This window comes from Tetrahymena thermophila (assembly GCF_000189635.1).
Source record: "Tetrahymena thermophila SB210 genomic scaffold scf_8254752, whole genome shotgun sequence".
Classification (NCBI taxonomy): Eukaryota; Ciliophora; class Oligohymenophorea; order Hymenostomatida; family Tetrahymenidae; genus Tetrahymena; species Tetrahymena thermophila.
Window position 1 is genome coordinate 676,587 of NW_002476512.1, and position 22,769 is coordinate 699,355.

Consider the following 22,769-nt stretch of genomic DNA (forward strand, 5'->3'; position numbering starts at 1 on the left):
ATTTTTATAAAAGAAAACCTAATAAAATTTAACAAATTACATATTTTAGAGTCTACACCAAGCTTTTTTCTATATATTTTTGAAGATTCAATTTAAATTCTTCTTCATTTGTGAGAATTATATTATATTTATAGGTTAAGATAAAAAAGAAATATCATGAATATATTTCAAATATGAAATACAAAAGCTATGTTGCTAATATAAAATTTTCTTTTTAAACTAAACAATCAAAAATGATAATTTTTAAATAAATATCATTACAAAAAAAATTGAAGCTTCTGTTTTAAGTAAATCCTCTTAATTAATAAAACAAATTGCTAATACTGCATTTTATAAAATGTATTAATTGAAAACCCTCAAGTTTTACTTTCAAAATTAAAACTTTAACCATGTTTGAATTCAGTATTTTATTACTTATTTAAAAGATTAATCTATAGTTATAAAGGAAGTTAGAAACTTTCATTTGGTAAAGCAAATATTTAAATTCATTTGATATTATTTTTGTTTATTTTTTTTCCATTCAACATATACAAATTTTGAATTTTAAATGACAATTTTACTTTATGCCTAATCATAGAGTAATAAACTATTAAGTAATAAAACAAAAAAGATTAAAAATTGATTAGAGTTTATGCTTTTCTTACAAATTTTATAAAAATAATTTTAATCAATAACATATAATTTATTTAGATGCTAAAATATGAAAAAAAAGTAATTTATTCTAAACTATCAAACATATGATTGATTGATTTATACATTACAGATATATTTTAGAGAAGCTTTTGAAGTTAAAGAAAAAGAGATTTAATCAATAGAATAAATTATATAAAACAAATAGATAAATTACAGGATATAAGATTTTATTTCATATTATTTTACATTGTGTGTTTAATAGAAAGATAAATATATTTAAATGATCGATTCTTTGCAAAATTAACCATTCAAAGGAAATGGAGATTTTTAAATGACATTTGAGAGTAGTTAGTTGAAATTTGAATAGCGGTAGAAAGATGCGAGTAATGTTAAAATATTTTTTTTTAATAGATAATATGTTTAGTTCTATCTACTTACTCTTCTTCAATTCAGCTATTACTCAATTTATTATGTTTTTGTTTTATAATTATTATTGTTTTTCAAGCTTAAACAACTTCTTCAGCCTATTCAGTTTTTTGATCTTTGTTATCTTTCTTCTTTTTATTGCTATCGTTGTTATATTATCTTTTCTTAGGTTTTTCTTCCTTTACAATTTTGAATCCATTTTCATCATATTCAGGTTCGCTATCTTCGTCTTCACTATTTTTGTTTTCTTAATTTTTCTTTCTCTCAACGCGTTGTTCTTTCTTTTCGTTGGTTTAAGGTTTATCTTCCTTTTTAGTTAAGTATTTTTTATTTTCTAAGACTTCAGGAACCTTCACTTCTTTGACTTCTAAGGGCTTGAAGTTAGGACCTTGATTAGTTTTATGAGAGTTAACGAATCTTAGGGGCTTGGAAGCGGATTCTTCAGTAGTATTGTTTACTTCTCTCTTTTCAGAGTCTTCAGGATTTACTAAACCCTTAGAGATTTCAATCTTTTATTCTTTAACTTCCTTAAGTCTTTCTTCGGCTCTCTTTTAGGCCTCTTCCTACTTCAATTCTAAGTCAGTCTTTTATAAGGGAACAAAGTTAGCACCATCGGCTGCCTTCTTATTCATAAATCTAGGAGGTTAGCTGCTTTAAGAGTGAGAAAATAGACTGCCATTAGTATCGCTAGGGGCTTGAGTAATAGGACCACTAGTAGCACTCTTGTATTCTTTTTTATTTCTTTCTTCTATTTCTAAAAGTTTCTTTTATTATTCTGATAGTTCTAACTATTTAAATCCTCCCTTATTTGAATTTTAGAATCTAGGAGGGTTTGAGCTAGAGCTGCTAGGTTCTTCAGCTCTTGAAATGATAACTGGAGCTTTCTTTTCTTGCTTTTTATTTAAATTTTCAGTATTCAATTCAGGCATCATCTCTTCTTCGTCAAAAGTAGCAGTAACATTGGATTCATCTCCTCTCTTTTAAGGAACCCAAGATTTGACAACCTTTTATTATTAACAAAAATTTTAGAATCAAGTCAAATAAAAATTATTTTGAAAATTGAATTTATTATTTTTAAGCATTTTAGTGCATAGAAAAGAATATCTTTTTAACTTTTCTATCTATTTTAAGCATTTTAGGAATTGCTTTAGCTAATTTTTCTATAATAGGTTTTATTCTACAATAGCTAAATTAAAAAAGTATGAAAATTAATCATTATTAGTTACCTTCTTTCCTCCATCGTCTTTCTTTTCAGTTTGTTAAGCAGCTTATTACTATAATTCAGCAGCTTTCAAAGCTTCTTATTCATCGATTTCTTTGGTTTCTCCCCAAGTGAAAGTTTCCTAGCTTTATTGAACAACTTCAACTTATTTGGGTTCTTCTTCAACCTTCTTTTCAGGCTTGATACTGGTAAGATCGATTTATTCAGTATCAACTTCTTTCTTTTCAATAATGTTAGGAACTATCTATATATTTTTTAAGTTAAGTTATTAATTTAATATTTACATAACATTTTAACAATTTCTATAGACTTGCGAAGCTTAATTTAATTCAATAAATGAATTTAAATTGATTAAATAATTCGCAAGTAACTATTAAAGAGAAAGAAGAAAGTAAAGTAAGTAAATAAATAAATACCTTATCTTCAATAACTTCTTATTGACTTAAGGCATTCAAGTTGGTAACTTTAGTTGCCTTCTAATTTTTTTATTATGCTTTCTTTAAAATGCTAGCCATTTTTTTGTTTGTATTAGAGTAAATCTTATTTTTATAAGCAAATTGTGTTTAAGTTTTTTTTTGTTATTTAATTAATATTTATAAATTTTTGTTTCTCTTTTTTGTATTTAGGATTAATTTGTATTCTCAATATAGTTAAAATTCCTTTAGAATTTCTCTTTTTGCCTCTATAATAAAGTTAACCAAAATGACTTACCTTAAGTACATTTATAATTTTATCTATTATATCACAAATTTTCATTTAATTTTCTTTAATTTTAAACTATTTTTACACTTCTAAAAATATATATTTTGCATTTCATTTTATAAAAAAAAATATCTTTAAGGTTTTTTTAGAAAAAAAGGAATAACATGGATAAAAGTATTACCATGGTTATAAAAGCAAGAGATTTAGCTTTCATAAAATTTGTAGATAAAGTATTTAAATAATTGTGGCCTTAATCTTATAAAAGCAAAGTATTTCAACAAAAAAAAAATGAAATAGTAAAAAACTTCTTAATAAATATTATAATTCATATTAGTTTTTAAATATTTTGATTTTTAAATAGATTTTTTAGTAAATTTTCTATAATTTAGTAAATGAATATCTTTTTAAAATAATTAAAAAGTAAGTAAGTATTTGGCTTTTTTCAAGAAAAAATTTGTTTTTCTTCCTTAAAAAATAATTTACTTTGTAAATTTTTTTCTTATAAATTTAAGATACACTCACCACTTATTTTTACTATTAAGAGAAACATTTAATAAGATAGGAAAAATTATTTGAATTGCTTTTAAATATCAATAAATTTCATTAAAAAAAATAGATAAAGATAAACCAATCAAAAATAAGTCATATCTTTTATTATTTCTATTCATATAGCGTATTCTGAAAATCTTAACAAATAATATGTCATACATCTAATTTATTTAAATATATTAAGTGATTTAAGATATTTATCAAATATTTATCACTTTCATGAGTTTTAATTGTTAATTTATTTTCTCTACTGTATTTAACAATAATAATTATATAATATTTTATTTTTTCAGAAAATTTTTAATTTAATTGATTATATTTTTACATAATATAAATTTTTCAAAAATATTTTGAGTAAGTTATAAAATATTAACTAAGATAAATTAATTTTAAAAATATTTTGAATTTATTAAATAAAATTAGAAGATATTTTATTAATTTGTTGTGATTGAGATAATTTAAAATTTATCTAATAAAAAATTTCTTTTGTTTTTATAAAATTTCATTTATTTATTGAATGAAATAAATTGCCTTTATATAATTTCATAATTTTTCAAAATTGATTTAAAATCAAAAAATATGTCAAATATTATTTTGATATTTATATTTAATTTAATAAGCAAATAATTTAATTTTATTCCAAAATAATTTATTTTTTATTATTCAAAATAAAAAAGTTTACAAACAACAACTATATGAATAAATTAATTATTAAGCATTTCAAATTAAAATGACATAGTATTCATCTTTATTTTTTTTGCATTACTTAAATTGTACAGGTTAAATTAAAATTGTAATTTCAGTAGATTAAATGTCTTTTTCTCCCTATGAAATTTTGGGTTTCAAAGCGTTTTTTTTATTTTATAATCCATCATTTTCTAATTCTAAATTTTTAAATTTAGTGTCTAATTAGCTATTTTTAGAATGAGGAAAATATTCTAAATCTTCAAAGTCTTAAAACTAATCAAAAATACAGAATTATTTTACCTAATTAATAATAATTATTTAATCCAATTATCCCACAATTTTTATGTTAATTAAAAAAATAGTTAATTAATTAATTACACATTTTCTTTGATTTTGATCTATTTTTTTATCAGTGGAGTTAGATAATTCAGGAAACTTTTAAGGTTCAATGAAATCTTAAAACTCTAAATTTGTATTATTTTAATTACCTTTAAAACTATCATAAATACAATTAAAACTATGATTATTGAGGTTAGAGTTATGGTAAATATTTTAAATGTTATCTCTGTTTGCAGTTTAAGATATATTATATTTTTAGGCATTAAATATATTAAAATTATTTTAAGTAAGATCAGATATTTATGGACTGTTATTACCATTTTATGTGTTTGAATAAGAAAAAATATCCTAGTATTAGTACAATGAGTTATTTTCATAATTCTAGAAAAGTCTTTTTCTTATTGGGCTCGTTTTTTTACTAAATTTAATATTTTACTGACTACTTCTTTAATTCGAGTTATTGCTCTCCTCTTAAGACACAGTTTTGACACTTTTACTTTAGTAAGCATTTTTAAGCAATTAAATACTGGAATGCTACATAAGGTTCAAGTTTCTTTAATATTTTTAATAATATTTAATTATGGCATTAAAAATTTTAAATTACTTATTTTATGATGAATATATTGAGCTTTTCAAATAAATAAAGGGATCATTACTATTTTGTTTTGTGTAGCTATGAAAGAAGTTTTGGTAATAGTTTTAGGCATCTTAAGATTGGTTCTGTGATCCTAAAACCTATGAAGAATTAATCTAGAGCTAATCTTTAAATGGTGATGCCTTTTCAAAAATTTTATCATTCTCAATAGAAATAGCAGCAGTGCATTACTCAGCTGTAGAACTTATATGATCTACTTAATTTTCTATTTTAATACTTTAAGGCTATTCCTATTACTACTCACTACTATTTAAAGATACATTACTTTCTATTTCAATTTTATCACATTCGAAGCTTCTATTACTATCAAAAATATTTTACTTTTTGTAGCTTTTTTAATTTTACAACTCATTTTTTTGGCTTTAAAAAGAATTTTTTTCAAGAGAGTAATCATCAACTTCAAATTCTATTTTATCTTCATCATCTGTTTATTGCTTTTTTTTCTAATTATACAGGATCTCTTTCTTTCGAATTAAGCTTATTGGTTTTGGGATATATTTCTTCCCTTCTTTTGTTTTTCCAAATTCTATTTCAAGCATCTAACACACTACTAACCCTTGAGAATTTTCTTCATTATGTAGCTCTTTATTGTATAAATCTATTTAAAAATAAATGAAGCAACCAAGAATTGATATTACTTTTAAAAAAACTCACCTATCTTTTTTGCAATATGCATTCTAAACCTTTTCTGAACAAGATTTCCATTTTCATCAGATTCCACGCCTTCAGTTGTTGCTATTTTAAATTAAAGAACAGTAAAAAAAATCATAAATTTATTAACTGTAATTTTTATTGATTTATTGTTAAATGATTTAAAATCGAATTACCGCAAATATAAACTATTTTAGGGTCATTTTTTGGAAGTTTTGTTGGAAAATTATTTCTTTTCCATTTCCATGATTTTTTATTTAATGATGAAGTTCTAGGAAATCCAAGCTTAAATGGACCATCTTTTTCTAAATCAACTTCTTTTAGGAAATAGAGATGTCCATCTATTTTTTTTTTTCAATTAATAAAAACAACCTAATAATTTAATAGTAATTATTTTACTTACTGATAGGTTTTTCATATATCCAAGTTGGATGAGATGACAACAATGGAAATTACTTTTAGTCTAATCTGTGTTAGTTTTTAAGTAGCATATAGTATTAGTATCCTTAATTATTTATATAATAATGTAGAAAAATAAGTAATAAATTTTAATTTAATCAAACCATCAAGCCAGTTGTCTTTCCATAGTTATTTATTCACTAAGACAGTATCTAAGAAGTCTAAGTTAAGATCTTCCTAGTTTTTGTAAACCTTAGGTGCTCTTTTTCTTCTTTTTTGAACATAATTTTCTCTAGAAGACTCTAAACTTTTAGTAAAATAATAGTAATTAACTATTAAAATTACATGTGAAATTAATTACTCCATTAATTAAGTCTTATGTATTTTATTTTAATTTGAAGATTTTTTCATAAATAACTATTAATGAAGATAGATTATTAGTTTTTATTTATTTATTCACTTATATTTATATTATGATATACACATAAACAAATTAATTTATAAATGCTATTTTTAATTTTTTGTAGTGATTATTAGTGAATTTGGTTGTCGATGCTTAAAGATTGCGGAAATTTTACTAATTTTCAGTACAATCAAATATTCAAATTTTAATTATCCTTACGAAAAATAAAATTTATCAAGTAAAAATCAAAATTAATATCATAAGTTTCAATATTAAAGAATGAGTAAGCTAAAAAAAGCAAGATTCGAACTTGATTAAACCTTAAATACTGGTGGTACATACCTACTTGAAATTAAATTAATTTGTACATTTACTTTAAAAAATAACAAAAAGCGCTTGTATGAATTAATAAAAATAATTTTTATGTAAATTACTGGGCCTTTTGTTTACTTAGTTTGACAATTCATAAACATAAAGAGTATTAATTTAAATTGGAAATAAAAAGGAATTATATAGATTATTAATTGATTTATCTAAATCCAATAGAAAATAAAGAAACTAAATAATCAAAACATTCGTTATGCTTGATTAATTGTACAAACAAATCTTGAAAAAATGTAATTTATTGGATAAACACCAGTATTAAAAAATTAATGAAATAATGATTGATAGCAGATATTTGATGCTTTTTGTCTATAATCATTATATCAATTGTATAGATTAATAATAATATTTAATCTTTTAAAGTTATTGAAAATTTATCACAAAGGTTTTCTAAATTTATAGTAAAAATTCTTTATCATTTAATTAATTAGCTAGAAGAAAACTAAATAATTAAAGCAAGCAAATAAATAGAAGAAACTTATAACCATAATAAATAGTTCTTCTATAAATACAAAAAACTTGGTATCTAAACTTACACTAACAATAAAACATTTATTATCATTAAATTAAGGTAAATTTAACAAATTTTTGATATAAAACATCTTTCAATTATCAGTATTTTTGTTTTTGTACATACTTCGTTTATTTATTTTTGAAATAACCATATTCTTACTTATTTAAAATTAACATAACAGATCATACATTTCTTGAATAGTTAGCTCATAGCTTATATTAGGAAATAAGATGGGGAATTGTCAAGGATTAAACCTTGATTTAAATTAAATTTAAAGTGTGAATTTAAACCAGATTCAATTTAATGGCCATAATAAAGATTTTAACAAGTAGGATATTAGCAGCGAAGAAATAAGTTAAATGATATCTTAAATTCGAGATGTAGAAGATTTGACTAATTCTTTATTAATAGAATAGAGCTTCTTAGAAGAGAGTTAGATGATTTAAAATTAAAACTTTAATCAAACTCCTAATTTGTTTTCTAAGTTACCCTCTACAAAGCTGAATAGTTTACATAAAATTCCTGAAAAGCAACTTTTTTTAAGCTAAGAAAGTCTTCATAAAGCAGACTTGAATGTTTTATCATTGATAAAGAAAGACAAAAAACAATAATAAATATTAAACACCTTAAAATACGACGAGGACATATGTAAAATTATCTTAAAAATTAATTACCATTTAAAGTATAAAGCTTTTTAACAACTATAAAGTTAGTTTAATTCTAATTTTATTAGCAATATATAAACAAATTAACTCATTTATTAAGCAGTAATTAATTATAAATTATATATTTATAGATTAAGAAGATGAAATAGGCCAAACTATTTATAATCAAAGTTATAAACCAATCAAAGTTTTTAGTCGCTTTTTTGAAGATTATAAAAATCCTAATGCTTAATTTAAATTAAATACTGCTGCTAAAGGATAAGTATAAAATAATTTTAAAAAAGTGAGGCTCTTTTAGTAATAAATGTAATAAGAAGAGCTCCCTTTAGAAACTGAAAGTGATGGAAATTATGAAGGCTCTGAAGAAGAAAATTTTAAAACAAAAGAAAAATTAATTGATAATATATTTACTGATAGATCTAAAAGCTCTAGAAATAACTAGTAATTATCTGTAATTGAAGATGCAGAAGAAAGTGGTGATTATTCACCTATTCAAGCTTCGCCTAAAATGCAAACCAAAAAAGAAAGTATCCTAAAAGTACATGAAAGAAATAATAAAAAGATTAAAAGATTTAAAACTGTATTAATTTAAGGCTGCAGATTTTAAGGATAATTAATTAATAAACAAAGAAACGGAATTGGTAAACTAACTTTCTAAGACGGTACAGTGTAAAATATTTATTTTTAATATTTTGTATAATAGAAGCAAAAAAATATAATTATATATTAAAGTTTAATACAACATATTACAATCAATTAATATTAAAAGTTACATAGGAGAATGGATACTAGATAAAAGACATGGAAAAGGAGTACAAATATGGCCTGATGATACTTTGTAATTATCTATTAATTATTTTATTCTACTATAATTTAAAAAAAATTCTCTCCTAAAAAAAATATAAATTATACTCTACTTATAAAACTATTAATGAAACTGCTAAATAATAACAAATTTAATCATTTAATTGTTAATTTAAAGATATGAAGGAGAATGGGAAAACGATTTCATATAAGGAATGGGCAAAATTGAATATAGCAATAGAAGCTATTACATTGGGGAATGGAAAGAAAATAAATTCCATGGAAAAGGAAGGTTTTAACATTTTTCTGGATCCTACTATGAAGGCTTATGGTTTTAAGATAAGCAACATGGTAAAGGTGTTGAAGTTTAACTCTATCCTACATATTCTAGGTCAGTATTTGTTTTTTTAGCTTAATTTTAAATTACAATATTATACTTATAGGTATGAAGGAATATTTGAAAATGGAAAGAAAGAAGGTAAAGGGAGAATATCTATGGCAAACGGCTCAAGCTATAAAGGAGATTTCAAGGATGGAAACGTTCATGGACTTGGAGTATACAATTGGCCAAATGGAGTTGTATACGAAGGAAGATGGGAAAATAATAAAATGTCAGGGAATGGAAAAATGACATGGCCACATAATATAATTTATTAAGGAGAATTTAAAAATGATTAAAAGAGTGGAATAGGATGCATAGAATATGAAGATGGAAGCAAATTTATTGGTGAATGGAAAGCTGATAAATAACATGGAAATGGAACATTTTATTTCAAAAAAAATAGTTCCTAAATAAAAGGTATTTGGGAACATGGAAAATTAGTTAAAATAATCAATTTTTACATGTAAAAAATGAATGGATAAAGCCTTTAAAACTTAAATTAAAATAATATTAACCTTACTAATTTATCTTTTGCACCTAGTATAAACTTAAATAAATCATTTTACTCTCCTAAAAGTAGCATAGATATACATGATAATTTCGTTTATGATAGTAAAATAATGTCAGCAAACAAGCCTAATAAAAATAAAAGCAAACAAAATAATAATTAAAAATAAAGTTCAAGATTTATTAACATTCCGAACGAATGAATTAATAAATGAAATAAATAAAAAAATAAATAAATAATCTAATTAGGAAAATAATTTGGACACTGGAAAGAGATTCTTAATTCAAAATTTATCTCTCTTTATGCTTTAAGTTCAAAGATGGAAATTCATAAATAAATAAATGAATGAATGCATACATTCATACATCTATAATTCTAATAAACTATTCTTAATCTCTTAATATTTTAGTATAATTTTTGAATATGATAAATAAACATTATAAAAATAAAATCAATTGAATACTTATAAAAATATAAAATAATTTATTTATAATGTAATATATAAACTGCTTCATTTAACTAACAATTTGTAATTAAATATTTATGATTAAAAATCTCGATTTTCTTAAATATATTTACAGTAATATCTTAAAATTATTAGAAGTAAAATTAAATAAATATAATTGATTTTATCTAAATTTGAACATATTCTATTTTTTATTAAATTAAATTTTCTAATGTTAGTCAGTTAGCCTCACTAAATAATTTCATTACAAAAAAGTAATTGATTTAAAATTATTTATTTTTAATAAAACTTTTTATCAGGTTTATTTAATATTAATAAATATTTTTATTGTTCATAAAACAAACAAAAAATTTTTATGATAAATATTTTGAAAATAATTATTACAAATATTTTTCACTTTATAAAAAAATAACCTTAAATTAGAGAGCTGATTGTATAAATAATTAATTAGTGAAAAGAATTATGATAATAATTGAAAAGGAGGGAAAGCTTTAAACTAAATAATAAATTTATTTAATTCTTCAAAGCCATTTTTGCTTAACTGGAAATTTAGTAATAAATTAGACTTTATATATCTTTTTAAAATATAAATTCATAAATGAAATTAAAAGAATTTCAAATTAAAAAAATTATTTACAAGTTGTATATTAAGGAATATAAACGAAAAATTTTAATTTTAAACTATTTTATTAAAATTTAATTTTTAATTTAGAAGAGTTTGATGAAATTAAATTATTTCCTCATTATTTTCTTTTTAAAAATAGCAACTCATCATTAACTGGACAATAAAGTGAATTAGAGTCCATTTTAAGAGGAACATTTTCGTTATTCGTTATATCAAAGTTAAGAATAAACTAGACAAGGATAATTTTAGCCTCAATCAAAGCCATATGCTAGCCTATGCAGTTTTTAGGGCCACTTGAAAAAGGGATAAAGGCAAGATGGTTAATATTTTTCTTATTTTCTTCACTAAACCTTTCAGGAATAAATTCATCTGGATTCTAGAAATATTTTTCTCTTCTTAGCACTCCATGAAGAGAAATATTAACTTACATTCCTTTCTAAACAAGGATATTGTCTCCAATGTAAAAATCTCTTTCAGCTCTACGTGTGAACCTTAAAAATTTACAAAAGTTAATTTTAATAGACTAAAAATATTATTTATTTACAATAACATTGCTGGGCAGTGGTATCTGAGACATTCTTAGATAAACATGTGGCAATAATTTAATTTCTTTAGTTATTCGTCATTGATTTCAGGATCTTTATTTTACCCAAATACACTTTTTATTTCTTAAACTAATTTCTCATATATATCTTTTCTTTTAGAAACCCTATTTGATAATAATTTACATTTAATTATTATTTTTATTATTTTTATAATATCTACCAATAAAGCATGATGCCAGTCAAATTTCCAGTTGTATCCATACCTAAATTTTAAATGAGTAATATTTTCTTACATTAAAAATATTTTCTTTTAAATTTATACCTGCAAAAAAGAAAACAATAAACTAATGGATTATGGATTCTTTAGTAATGTATTCTTCAACTTTTCCATCATTTTTAGAATAATTTAATTTGTATTCATCAACTAAAATGTCTAAAAAGTCTTTTTGAGTTTTATTTTAATCATAGTTTTCAATTCTTAGATTAACTTCTTTTTCTATTAACTATCTAAACTCAATACAATTTTTTTAAACCTCATAATATTTCTCATCTGCAAATATTTTTGACATAAATTTAGGAAAGAAAAATGAAGGTATTAGCATCCTTAATCTTCTTGTTTAATCAAAAACAGAGAGTAAAAGCTAAGCTAAATATATGCCTAAGTTTATTCCTTTATGTTATTGTTAAGAAAATCTCTCTCCAAAAAAGGATCTTAAAACAACTTCTGCCGTTATCTTAGTGCATTCAGTTACAATTTTAGTTGGTTTTCCTATAAAAAAATAATTAAATTATTTACATACGATATTGTTTTAACTTTATATTCATCAAATCAGATTAATTATAAATAACTAAATTACCTTCTTCAATTTATATTTTATTAATCATTTCTTTAACAATATTATTGATTTTAGATACTCTATTTTTCAACACATCAAAAGAGAATGAATGAGAAAGAATTTATCTTTATTTTTTCCACTTTTCACCTTCAGAAAAAACGATGCCTTATTTAAAAAGTAAATCACCAAATTACATACCCATGTCCTTTCTAATATTTTAAAGATTATTTAAAGTTATATCTTTTGCTAATTATGCATCCACAATATGTATATTATTGTATCCAATTAAGAATTAGACATCATTATCATTTTTAAGGAGTTCTCTTATCCATTGCAAACTATCTCCATATTTTTTAAAAGACTCTCTTACAAATTTTATATTTCCAAGTATAGGATAATATATTGGCTTGCATATTTTACCATATTACTTAACGTACCATTTATTCCTTACGTAAGGTTTCACAAAGATAAGGTATGCGAAATATGAGAAGAGTGAAAAAATTAACAGTCCTATTATTAACAATATCATCAGATTTGTTTGTTTTCAATTATTTATTTATTAATTAAATATTTATATACAAATTTTCAATCTTTTTTTTTTAATATGAAAAAAAGTTAATCAAATAGTAATAAATATATTTGATTGTTTAAATTTTTCGTTTTATAAAATTGATTAGAATTTTTCTATTTATTGCAATTAATTCTGATAAATTATTTACATTTTTTAAAATTCAATTTTAATATCTTTAAATTTTTTAGAAGATTGATTACAATTTTTTGAAAGCAAAATAATTGTTCTTTTTTCTGGAATTATTCTAATTAAATCTATGGATGATTTTATTTACAAAAAAAAATAAGCAAGAGTATCTTATATTTAAGTTAAAAATAAATTTTAAAATGCAAAGGATATCATTTAAATAATATAGTTATGAAAGATATCACAAATCTAAAATATTCAAATAATGGCATATTATTTTTTTTAATTTTCAAGTTCTTATTTCTCAAAAATTAATAATATGGAATTAAAATATTACTACTCAATATTAAGATTATTTTAATGATTTTCAGTAAGTAAGTTAAAAAATTATTAAATGTATTATAATAAACATATTTTCATAGATAAATAATCTTCATGTAAAGTTTTTAGTTCAAAAATAATAAATTTTACTAAGTTTTAAAATTTTAAAGCAAATAATTAATTAAGGATAAAAAATATATTAAAATGATTCATTATTTTAAATTATTTACAAGCTTTCCTGTATTTAATTAATTATTTTTTTAGAATCTAAATTTATCTTGGAACCTTGGAGCTTAATCTTAATGTTAGCTAGACATTTCAGAATTAATAATAAAAATGTCATCTTATTTTCCACTTGTTACTTAATTGTTTTAATTTATGTCTTCTTGCTATTTAGATTGTTAATTAAATAAAGACTATTTATTTTAACTATCATAATTTTTATTTAGTAATAAATTAGTCGGAGACAATTAACTGTTGATTGGTTAAATTATGTTTCCATTAGGAGTACTACATATTCTCTCAAATATGCTAATTTCTTGATGGTTAAGTATTGGAGTTTAACAGCAAAAATTGCTTTCTAATCTGTGTCTTGGATGAATTAAATTAATATGTGTTTAATTTTCCTTTTAACCTTTTTAAAATATATAATAAATAAATTTAGTAAATTTAATTGATAAATTTTACTTATTGTTTAATTCATTTTATTAATTGTATGTAAATCTATATAATATTTCAAATTATTTCTAATCTTTTTCCAATTTTAATAGACTTTCATAGAAACTTCAGTATGCCTTTATATTTTATCAAACATTTTCTAACTTAGAATCTTTTAGATAACACAAAGAAAAGTTCTACCCAAAATATTTCGTTTAGTAAGTAACTAACGATATAAAATAATCCAAATTACATAACTAATAAATGAAAAATGAAGTAAAATCATTATTATTTTAATTGCTGGTTGCTAATTATAGATACTTAGAACGATTTAAAAGCATATTAAAGCAATTAAATTAAATAATGAAAGCAATTCTAATTTTTTCATCCTTTAATTTAAGAAGGGGTCTGAGTTATTTAGATATGAGATATAAAGGACTATAAAGACAACGGCAACCATGTAAGAAAACTTTTAATTTCCATTAAAAAGAGTAAAGAATATTACTATCTATACCTTCAAGTACATCCTTACAAATTCCCAGTAATATTTATTTTTCTTATATTCAATAAAAAAATAACCATAACGAAAGATTGTTGAAGATATATTTAAATTTTTGGATCTTTTACAAATTTAAACAAATATAATTGCAGGAAAAACTATCCAAAAGACTAATAAAGGAATTCCGAAGTAATATTAAAACAGTTTATAGTCTGATTAATTGCATAAAATTTATAAATCTTCAGTAAAATATGAATTATCTCCAATTTTTCTACAAGTAAGAAATTTTGACAGTAGTCTCAAGGCGTCAGGTTGCATAAATGTGTAAAGCAAGTAAAAGACATTATATCTCAGGTACTTTTTAAAATTAATTTTGTTAAATTTAATCTTCTCAACAAATATAATCAAACATATTATTATTGCTCCTAGAATTAGATTATAAATTTATGAAATTATAAGCTTAGTCTTTCCAGGTCCATTTTTATCTAGTGTTTCAGGTGATACTATACATAAAGCGTCAATAACAGTGAATGAAGAAGGCTAAGCTAAAGTGCTAGGAATAAAATTTATAGATAAAGAAATTTTATTTATTTGATCTACCAAAAATACTTAAAGTTGTAAATAACTCAATAAACATTTTATATAAAAAGTGTTTATAAGCTTAAATTAAGAAACAGAAATTGGAAGTAGATTCATCATTCTTATATAACTTATTATTAAAAATAGTAAAATATATATATATATATTTATACAATAAAAACTCAAAAAAAAAAATAAATGATAAATAATCTTTAAATATTTTGTAAAGAAAAGAAAGCAAATTAGTTTTAAAATTTTAATTCTATTCTGAAAAATTATCGAAATTTGTTGTCAAAAAAAATTTTAAGAAATCGAAAAATTAAAAAAAATAAATTAGTAGTAATTATTTCAAAAAAAAATGAATCTTACTAGCAAGATTAATATGTGTACAAGTTCGATACAATAAAAATAACTTGTAAGAAGAGGTAGATTAGTATTATGAGACTAGAAATTACGATTGCTACAATCTGATAAGACATAGAACTGCATTCTTAGCAACTTGTACTTATGCTATTTTCACTATATCTCCTCTACCATATAGATCCAGAATAGTCACATTACTCGCACAATGGACCCACATATCCTTAAACACATCCAAATAAATTATTAAATTCTTATTCATTACATGCTTCTTAATATTTAGTGCATTAAATGATTATATTAGATGTATTAGACTGCCTCCAATACCCTTATTTCAATACAAAATTATCTTTATTGCATATTAAAGATTCCTCAGGGCACTTCTAGCACTCTATATCACTTACATAACTATTTTATGAATACTCATACATAGAATACTACCCAATATTACATGGAACACAAATTCTTATTTAATCACTTAAAATATGATCTATCTCACCTCTTTAACATTTTCTGAAATTAATTTACATTAAAATTTAAGATTACTATACATAATCAGCCAAGCTATATTCTAAAATTATTTATTATGTTGTAAAAGGTATAGAATTAATTATTATACTCTAAAAAGTGAATGATTTAGTTGTTTCATTATATTAATTGTAATTTACACTTGATGCTCCAATAATCTAAATTGAACTTTTATTAAATAAATCTAAATGAGCATTGAATTGTTATATTTCGTTTTCTATTACTTTTGGATAAAGTCCTTATTTAAAAGAATTTACTGAAAAATTTAGGTGTTTTCCTTCATTGTCCATAAAAAATAAATAAATATCCAAAGATCCTCCACTTTAAAAATCTTGAATATAGATCTATCTGTTGTTAGTAAAGTTGCTATTATCGAACTTAAATTAGTTATTTACTTAAGAAAATAATTCTATCTACAATAAGCTTGGATAAGTTGCTATGTTTTCTCCATATATTTCTGCTTTATTATTAAAAATTTATCCATCGTTAATTAAATTAAATTCTTACACACCTCTAATTCTGATACCACCACCAATCAAAGCACTATTAAATAATATTTTAGTATTTTAATCAAAAGAAATACACAGTATAGTATCGAATAGGATAGCTCCACCATTAGCATATGCTGAATTATTGCTAAATGTAGAGTTTTAGAAATAAATATTTCCTTTAATTTAAGTAATAAATATTGCTCCTCCTTCTAGTGCAGTGTTATTTTCAAACAAGCTATTTTAAATTATAATTTAAGTGGTTTGATTTAGCAGGATATTCATATTATTAGATATGGAAACAATATTGTTGATGTCTACAAAAGAACTTTAAGTTTATATTAGAGGGATTTATTAAAAGCTTTCAACATAATTTGGAGCTTCAATTGGCTAATTCTGTATATTTTATTTTAGTAAAATATTTTTTAAAGTTAAAGTATCATTTTTTAAATATATAACCGTATTTTTATAATAATACTAGCTTTGAGAATCTAAAAATTAAATATTTACATTTTATGTAATATTAGCATTAAATATGATTGTATTTTAACATCCATTTAATAGGATTAGTTATTATCCTTAAAATGATTCCTATACGTTGTTATAAATTTGAATATTTGATATTGAAAGATTTTGAACTGCTAAGAATTAAATTAAAGTATTTTATATGATATTCTCTTCTATAATCAAATTATCAATTGAAACCTAATTAATCTCTTCAAACAGCAATAATGTTGTTATATTTTAAATAAACAATCTTCTAATTTCTAAGTTGTTAATATAAATTTCTGTGCAATTAAAAAAATAAATGAACTATTGATTTTAAAGAACACTTCCGATTTTTTAGTTTTTTTATGAGTCAAAAATATTTTCTAATACCAATTCATTTATTACTATAGTTTTTTGGTTCTTAAAATTTAAATGTATTCCAGATATAGTTTGGTTTTAAATTATAGTATTTTCCATGGTTATTTCTTGTACACTATCACTAAAATTGTATTAACCTTATTCTAAAAATTAAAATTTAAAATTCTTTAGAAAGACCTTGTATTAAAAATAACTCAGGCTTTATAAATATAGCTAAAACTCTTAATTAGCTGAGGACTATAAAATCAAATTATTTTATTATTGATTTACTAAATTCAAGAAACTAAAGCTATCAATAACATTTATATAAATTGTTTATATGCTTGTTGTTGAAGATTGTAATAAAAGCATCTTTGCATAGAATTAGTAAGGATCTTAATAATCAATTACTTAAGAGCATTAATTAGGAAGTAAGCTTATAAAATTTGAGACATCATACTAGAAATGGAATATATTACTAGTTGTAAATCCAATTATTTAGAGTTAATTTGTTGTTAAATTAACTTCACATTTCATAATTTAAGGATATGAAAGAGTTTATATATCTATTAAGGAGAAAAAATCATCATTGTTGTTATCATAAAGTGGTATATCCTAATTAATTTAATAAATATTTATTTTTTTCTGAAATTATAGCACTAATACTCTTTCATTTAAAATAAAAGTTTTTATTAATTGCTGTCTTCTCATATTATCTCTTATGTAGAATAAGAATTATTTTGTACTCCTTAAATGTATATTTAACTAAGCAGAACTTTGTAGCAGAATATAATTTTTACTAACTTGTAAATAATTATAAATACTATGAGGAAACATAATATTACAGCTAACAGATAGATCATTTATTTTTATTTAATAGATCTACTTAAAATTTTCAAAGTGAATAAATATCTCTGAATATAATTCATCAATAAAAACTTATCTTAATTCTAATTAGTTTGCTTATAGTACTTATTATGCTTTAGTTAATTGAACAAAATCTAAAATATTTATTGGATTTTATAATTAATTTTATAAAAATTAATTTGTTTTAAATATTTATGCCTTACCATATTGATAAATAATCCAAATTTGATCTATGTACATAAAAATATTAATAATACTTTAATTTATTTGTTAAGTTATTATCGTATACTACTAAATTTACTTATTAAATACTGATACTTTACCTGTTTAAAAGCCAAATACAACAAACTATTAATCAGAATTTGAGTAGAATTACTTTAAAATTTCAGTTTATGAAAATTAGACTTAAAAAAGAATTTTATTTAGTTAAAAAGAAAAATAAATAAAAGTTTGATTCTGTGTAATAAAAATATCATCATCAATGAATTAACTAATCGATATATTGTTAACTTTGTAAGAAAAATTTTGATAGCTGATTTTTTCTATATCTAAATTTTAATAAACAAAAAAGTAATTTTAGAAATATATGATTATGTTTTTATAGTTTGTAGATTAATATAATCCTAAGACACTATCATTAAAATCAGTTTAATAGCTGTAATTTTAATATTTATAATTATATAAGATATTATTTGAGCTTATAATTAAAATATTACTATTGAAGCTTCCTTAGTTAATGATGTACATTTAATTTTAAGGTTATTAAACTGAAATAAATGTACGAACTACATCATTATAGTTTAAAATATAGGCTTTAAATTCATCATAAATAATAATATTTCCTGTCTAAAAATTATTTGATACACTTAGCTTAGTATTATTCTAAAATTCATCAAAATTTAAAGGATTATCAACAGCTTAACTTTCATAAAAATACATTTAAATAAAACCTTATTCATCAGTTAAGCCTATTATAGATAAAGCTTAATCATGAAATACACTTCTTACTTAATTAAGAGGGAAAAAAGCCTTTAAAGCAGGTAGTTAAGAAAGAGTAGTCAGGCTAAAAACAAATATCTAGCCTTATGTAATGTTATCTGTATAGTATAAAAGATGGTTATAATCTCCTAAATAAAAGTTACCAATGAAATTTCCAAATAATTAAAACACCGCTTATTATTGCTAAGAATTTCTATCTAAGATAAATCCATCTATTTAAAATATAAAAAAAATATTTTATATACGTTATTATGTTATTTTAAATATACTGCTTATTTATAGCAAAAAATCTTTTTATTTATTAAAATATTTTATTCATTTAATTTAATTAATTGTTTATTGGAGTATGGTATAATAAGATGTAACAGTATGATAATTACATTTCAAAAAATTTTTAATTTTAAAATAAAATAATAATAAATATTGTTCAAAATAAAATTATTGCTTACTTTGATTGGTAAAGATTACAATTTTTGAGCCAAAGATATTTAATTATAAAATTTGAGAATTTTGCACCAATATTTAATTTAATGATTATTCTGATATTGAGAATGATAATATTTAGGTTTTATAAATATAAATATTTCTATAAACTTGATCTGCGAGTAAAAAGGATTAATCTTGAATTTCAATAGAGGAAAATGTTTTAATTACAAAAAAGCTTTAATTTTCTAAAATTTTTATTTACTAAGGAGCTGTTTAACAAACCAAGTAGCTTAATAAAAAGACACATTAAGTTATTATATAACTATTTGATTCATAGATAATTTTGAGGTCTTTCAGTTACAAATCATATATGAATATATTGGAGCCATAAATATATATAATTTATTTTTCTTCTTAAAGATAATAATTCGAAATGTAAGAAAAGTTTGTCAAAATATTTTAAATTTTTAAATTTTATTAACAATTCAAAATAGCGAAATATTAACTTTTAAAGCATGTGATTAGCTTTTGTTATTTGCTATATTAAAACCCTTGGATATATTCTAACGAATTATCACCTTCATTATCTAATTTTATTTCTTCAACAAATAAATATTATGCTATATCAAAAACTAATAGAGTTTTTTTTACTATAAAGATATACCCTATATCATAAATCTATTAAATATTTTGTATTTATGACGAGCTTTCTAATGTTTGATAAAATATCTTTCCTGGATTTGATATCAAATTAGTTAAACCGACATTGCCACTAACATATCCTTCATAAACAATTTTATTTGATTCCTCATTGTAGTTCACTGAAAAATTTTGATTTCTATTAAAAGTGAAGCTATCTAAATTTTGAAAACCTGTTTATAAATTCCACTTAAGTGCTGAAATTAAAGTTAAGTAACTCAAGGGTAAAGTCATGTAAACTTTATAAACAACTTAGTTTAGATTATTTCTATATTTTAACACATTTATTATATTTGCTAACAAAACTTGGTTAGTAAGATATTATATCGAGTTTTATCCTGAAAGCATCGTAAATAAGCAATATTTAAAAGGTAATGTTTAAATATTGCAATTGTATATAACAAAATAACGATATTTATTTTAGAAAGAGTCGTCAATAATAGTGAAAATATCTATCATATAAGAAGCTTATTACAAAGTAAATTAATCAATTACATTTAAGGAAGTATCTATGATTACCAATTATTACTATTGCTTATCAAACACTGTAATATAATTAAATTTAGAATTATATTTAATATATTAAATATCCTAAAACTAAGTTAATTAATTGTTAGTTTATATTATTTGTTCAGTGTATAAATTTATTGTAAGTAATTATATTTAGTTTTTAAATATAGTTATTAAAAAGTTATCATCTATGAAAATATATTTCATAATATTCTAAAATTCATCTTAGCATTATTATAAAATAGTCTGAATTTATTCATTTACAATATAAAGGCAATTCTTAAAAGCAATCAATATTTAGCTTTAGCTTTACTAAATAGTATATTTATCAATCAGCGTTTTATCATTTGTCTAATATATTTATATTTACTAAAATTATGAATCTAGGATTTAGATAGAGTTTGAAAGTAATACAACAAGATACAAGCTTTTATAAACTATTAAATCTCTGCAAGTATCATTGATAAAATAAAAGTTTTTATAAAATTTCAAATTAAAAGAGCTAATACTATTCCAAATTACAATTTATCCTTCTTAAGAACAACTATAAAGCAATTAAGTCAAAGGATCAAAATAAATTTTAGTAACATTTGACATATTTGATATTATTTGCTAAGAAAAAGGAGCTGCAATAGAAATATTATTTAAATTATTTGGTAAATTGACATTTATTAACTAGAAGTCATAGCCAGCTACAAAAAGCTGTATTTAATTTTATTAGTTTACAATTAATTTAAGAAATTATGGATAACTTATTTTAATGTAAATTTAAGACTATTAAACAAATTGCTAATTGATAGTTAAGCTTGATGAATATAATTTAAGAATGTTATCGGTAGTTAAAATAAGTAAATAAATTAAATTATTTTAAACTAAATATTAATAATCGATTATATTAGATATTGTCTAGATTGATGATAAATCTTTCTAATCAAATTATTAAATTTAGATATAAGTGCTGAATTGGTATATTAAACAGTTAAAGTCTTAAAAGTTAATTTAGCTTACTTTAATTAAATTACTAGTCAGGTTTATTTTTGAGCAAGAGTGAAGAAGTTTTGAATAAGAATAGTAATTTAGGCTTTTTTGAATAAATATATAAATTGAATTTTAATCAGGAGTCATTAAAGCACTTAAAATATGAATATCTGCTGTGAAGCCGCATTCCATAAAATTTGAAATAGTCTATAAAGAAACTGTATTTAAATTGTTTTCAACAATTTCTAAAAGTTTTAAATTATTTTATTATGATAGCAACATAATATAAGAATCAAAAATATAAAACTTCTGATTATAAATTTAGATAGATATTGTGCTTATGAAGATAAAAGATTTATTATTACTCCTAAAAATATTCAAAAATATATTTTGTTTATTTTAGCTAATTGAAGTAATTACTATCAAATCTTAAGAAATACTTGTCATTATGCTGGAAGATGATACATTTCCTTAAGTAATATTATATAGATTTAAGTAGAGCTAATTTTCTACTATTAATTATGAAACAGAATTATCTTAACTTACTATTATGAGCTTATTAAAGATAAAGTCGCATAATAACACTTAGCTGTTAGTTTTTATAGACACTATAAACTATCCACTTTATGAATCAATAATATTAAGGAATCCATTATATTTTACTAAGTAGACTTATGATGAATATGCTATTATGTCTTATATTACTTAGTTATTGCTCAAAGTTGCTTGAGAAATGTAATTTTAAGTACAAATACTACTTTAAACACATTAATTATTAGACGTGTTTGCAATTTAATTATTATTACAAATACTTACACATTGCAATTATTGATTATCTTGCTTTAAAAACATTTTTTATTAACAATATTAATACACACAATATATAAGAGGAAAAGTGAGGTCTGGCGATTGATTTTTTT

The 22,769-nt window shown here is 21.5% G+C and overlaps 7 protein-coding genes across 7 annotated transcripts; 1 reads left to right on the forward strand and 6 right to left on the reverse strand. All coding sequences in view use genetic code 6, as the record gives it.

Moving 5' to 3' along the window:
* Window positions 1–1,133: 1,133 nt before the first annotated feature.
* Window positions 1,134–2,883, reverse strand: TTHERM_00112820 (hypothetical protein; the record flags this gene model as incomplete). Its single annotated transcript, XM_001010677.3, has 3 exons — window positions 2,698–2,883; window positions 2,286–2,525; window positions 1,134–2,063 (listed from the first exon to the last, which is right to left on the reverse strand). The coding sequence occupies exons 1-3, from the start codon at window positions 2,794–2,796 to the stop codon at window positions 1,134–1,136; spliced, it is 1,269 nt and encodes a 422-aa protein (XP_001010677.2). The 5' UTR covers window positions 2,797–2,883.
* A 1,369-nt stretch (window positions 2,884–4,252) lies between these two features.
* Window positions 4,253–6,674, reverse strand: TTHERM_00112830 (hypothetical protein; the record flags this gene model as incomplete). The annotated part of the gene is made up of 8 exons (XM_001010678.3): window positions 4,253–4,519; window positions 4,598–5,111; window positions 5,163–5,811; window positions 5,868–5,948; window positions 6,041–6,205; window positions 6,268–6,369; window positions 6,428–6,570; window positions 6,625–6,674. 8 exons carry the CDS (start codon window positions 6,672–6,674, stop codon window positions 4,253–4,255), a joined length of 1,971 nt encoding a protein of 656 aa, XP_001010678.3.
* Window positions 6,675–7,794: 1,120 nt separating this feature from the next.
* Window positions 7,795–10,125, forward strand: TTHERM_00112840 (MORN motif protein; the record flags this gene model as incomplete). Its single annotated transcript, XM_001010679.3, has 5 exons — window positions 7,795–8,212; window positions 8,361–8,898; window positions 8,999–9,067; window positions 9,212–9,424; window positions 9,477–10,125. The coding sequence occupies 5 exons, from the start codon at window positions 7,795–7,797 to the stop codon at window positions 10,123–10,125; spliced, it is 1,887 nt and encodes a 628-aa protein (XP_001010679.2).
* Window positions 10,126–11,129: 1,004 nt separating this feature from the next.
* TTHERM_00112850 (cytochrome P450 family monooxygenase) lies at window positions 11,130–12,924 on the reverse strand (the record flags this gene model as incomplete). The annotated part of the gene is made up of 5 exons (XM_001010680.3): window positions 11,130–11,505; window positions 11,559–11,723; window positions 11,780–11,822; window positions 11,882–12,328; window positions 12,417–12,924. 5 exons carry the CDS (start codon window positions 12,922–12,924, stop codon window positions 11,130–11,132), a joined length of 1,539 nt encoding a protein of 512 aa, XP_001010680.3.
* Window positions 12,925–13,622: 698 nt separating this feature from the next.
* Window positions 13,623–16,972, reverse strand: TTHERM_00112860 (transmembrane protein, putative; the record flags this gene model as incomplete). Its single annotated transcript, XM_001010681.2, has 3 exons — window positions 15,518–16,972; window positions 14,101–15,278; window positions 13,623–14,047 (listed from the first exon to the last, which is right to left on the reverse strand). The coding sequence occupies exons 1-3, from the start codon at window positions 16,807–16,809 to the stop codon at window positions 13,623–13,625; spliced, it is 2,895 nt and encodes a 964-aa protein (XP_001010681.2). The 5' UTR covers window positions 16,810–16,972.
* Window positions 16,973–19,060: 2,088 nt separating this feature from the next.
* Window positions 19,061–20,709, reverse strand: TTHERM_000112878 (hypothetical protein; the record flags this gene model as incomplete). Its single annotated transcript, XM_012796239.1, has 3 exons — window positions 19,061–19,119; window positions 19,188–19,448; window positions 19,686–20,709. 3 exons carry the CDS (start codon window positions 20,707–20,709, stop codon window positions 19,061–19,063), a joined length of 1,344 nt encoding a protein of 447 aa, XP_012651693.1.
* A 1,093-nt stretch (window positions 20,710–21,802) lies between these two features.
* On the reverse strand, window positions 21,803–22,701 carry TTHERM_000112879 (hypothetical protein; the record flags this gene model as incomplete). The annotated part of the gene is made up of 2 exons (XM_012796240.1): window positions 21,803–21,829; window positions 21,880–22,701. 2 exons carry the CDS (start codon window positions 22,699–22,701, stop codon window positions 21,803–21,805), a joined length of 849 nt encoding a protein of 282 aa, XP_012651694.1.
* Between the last annotated feature and the right edge of the window lie 68 nt (window positions 22,702–22,769).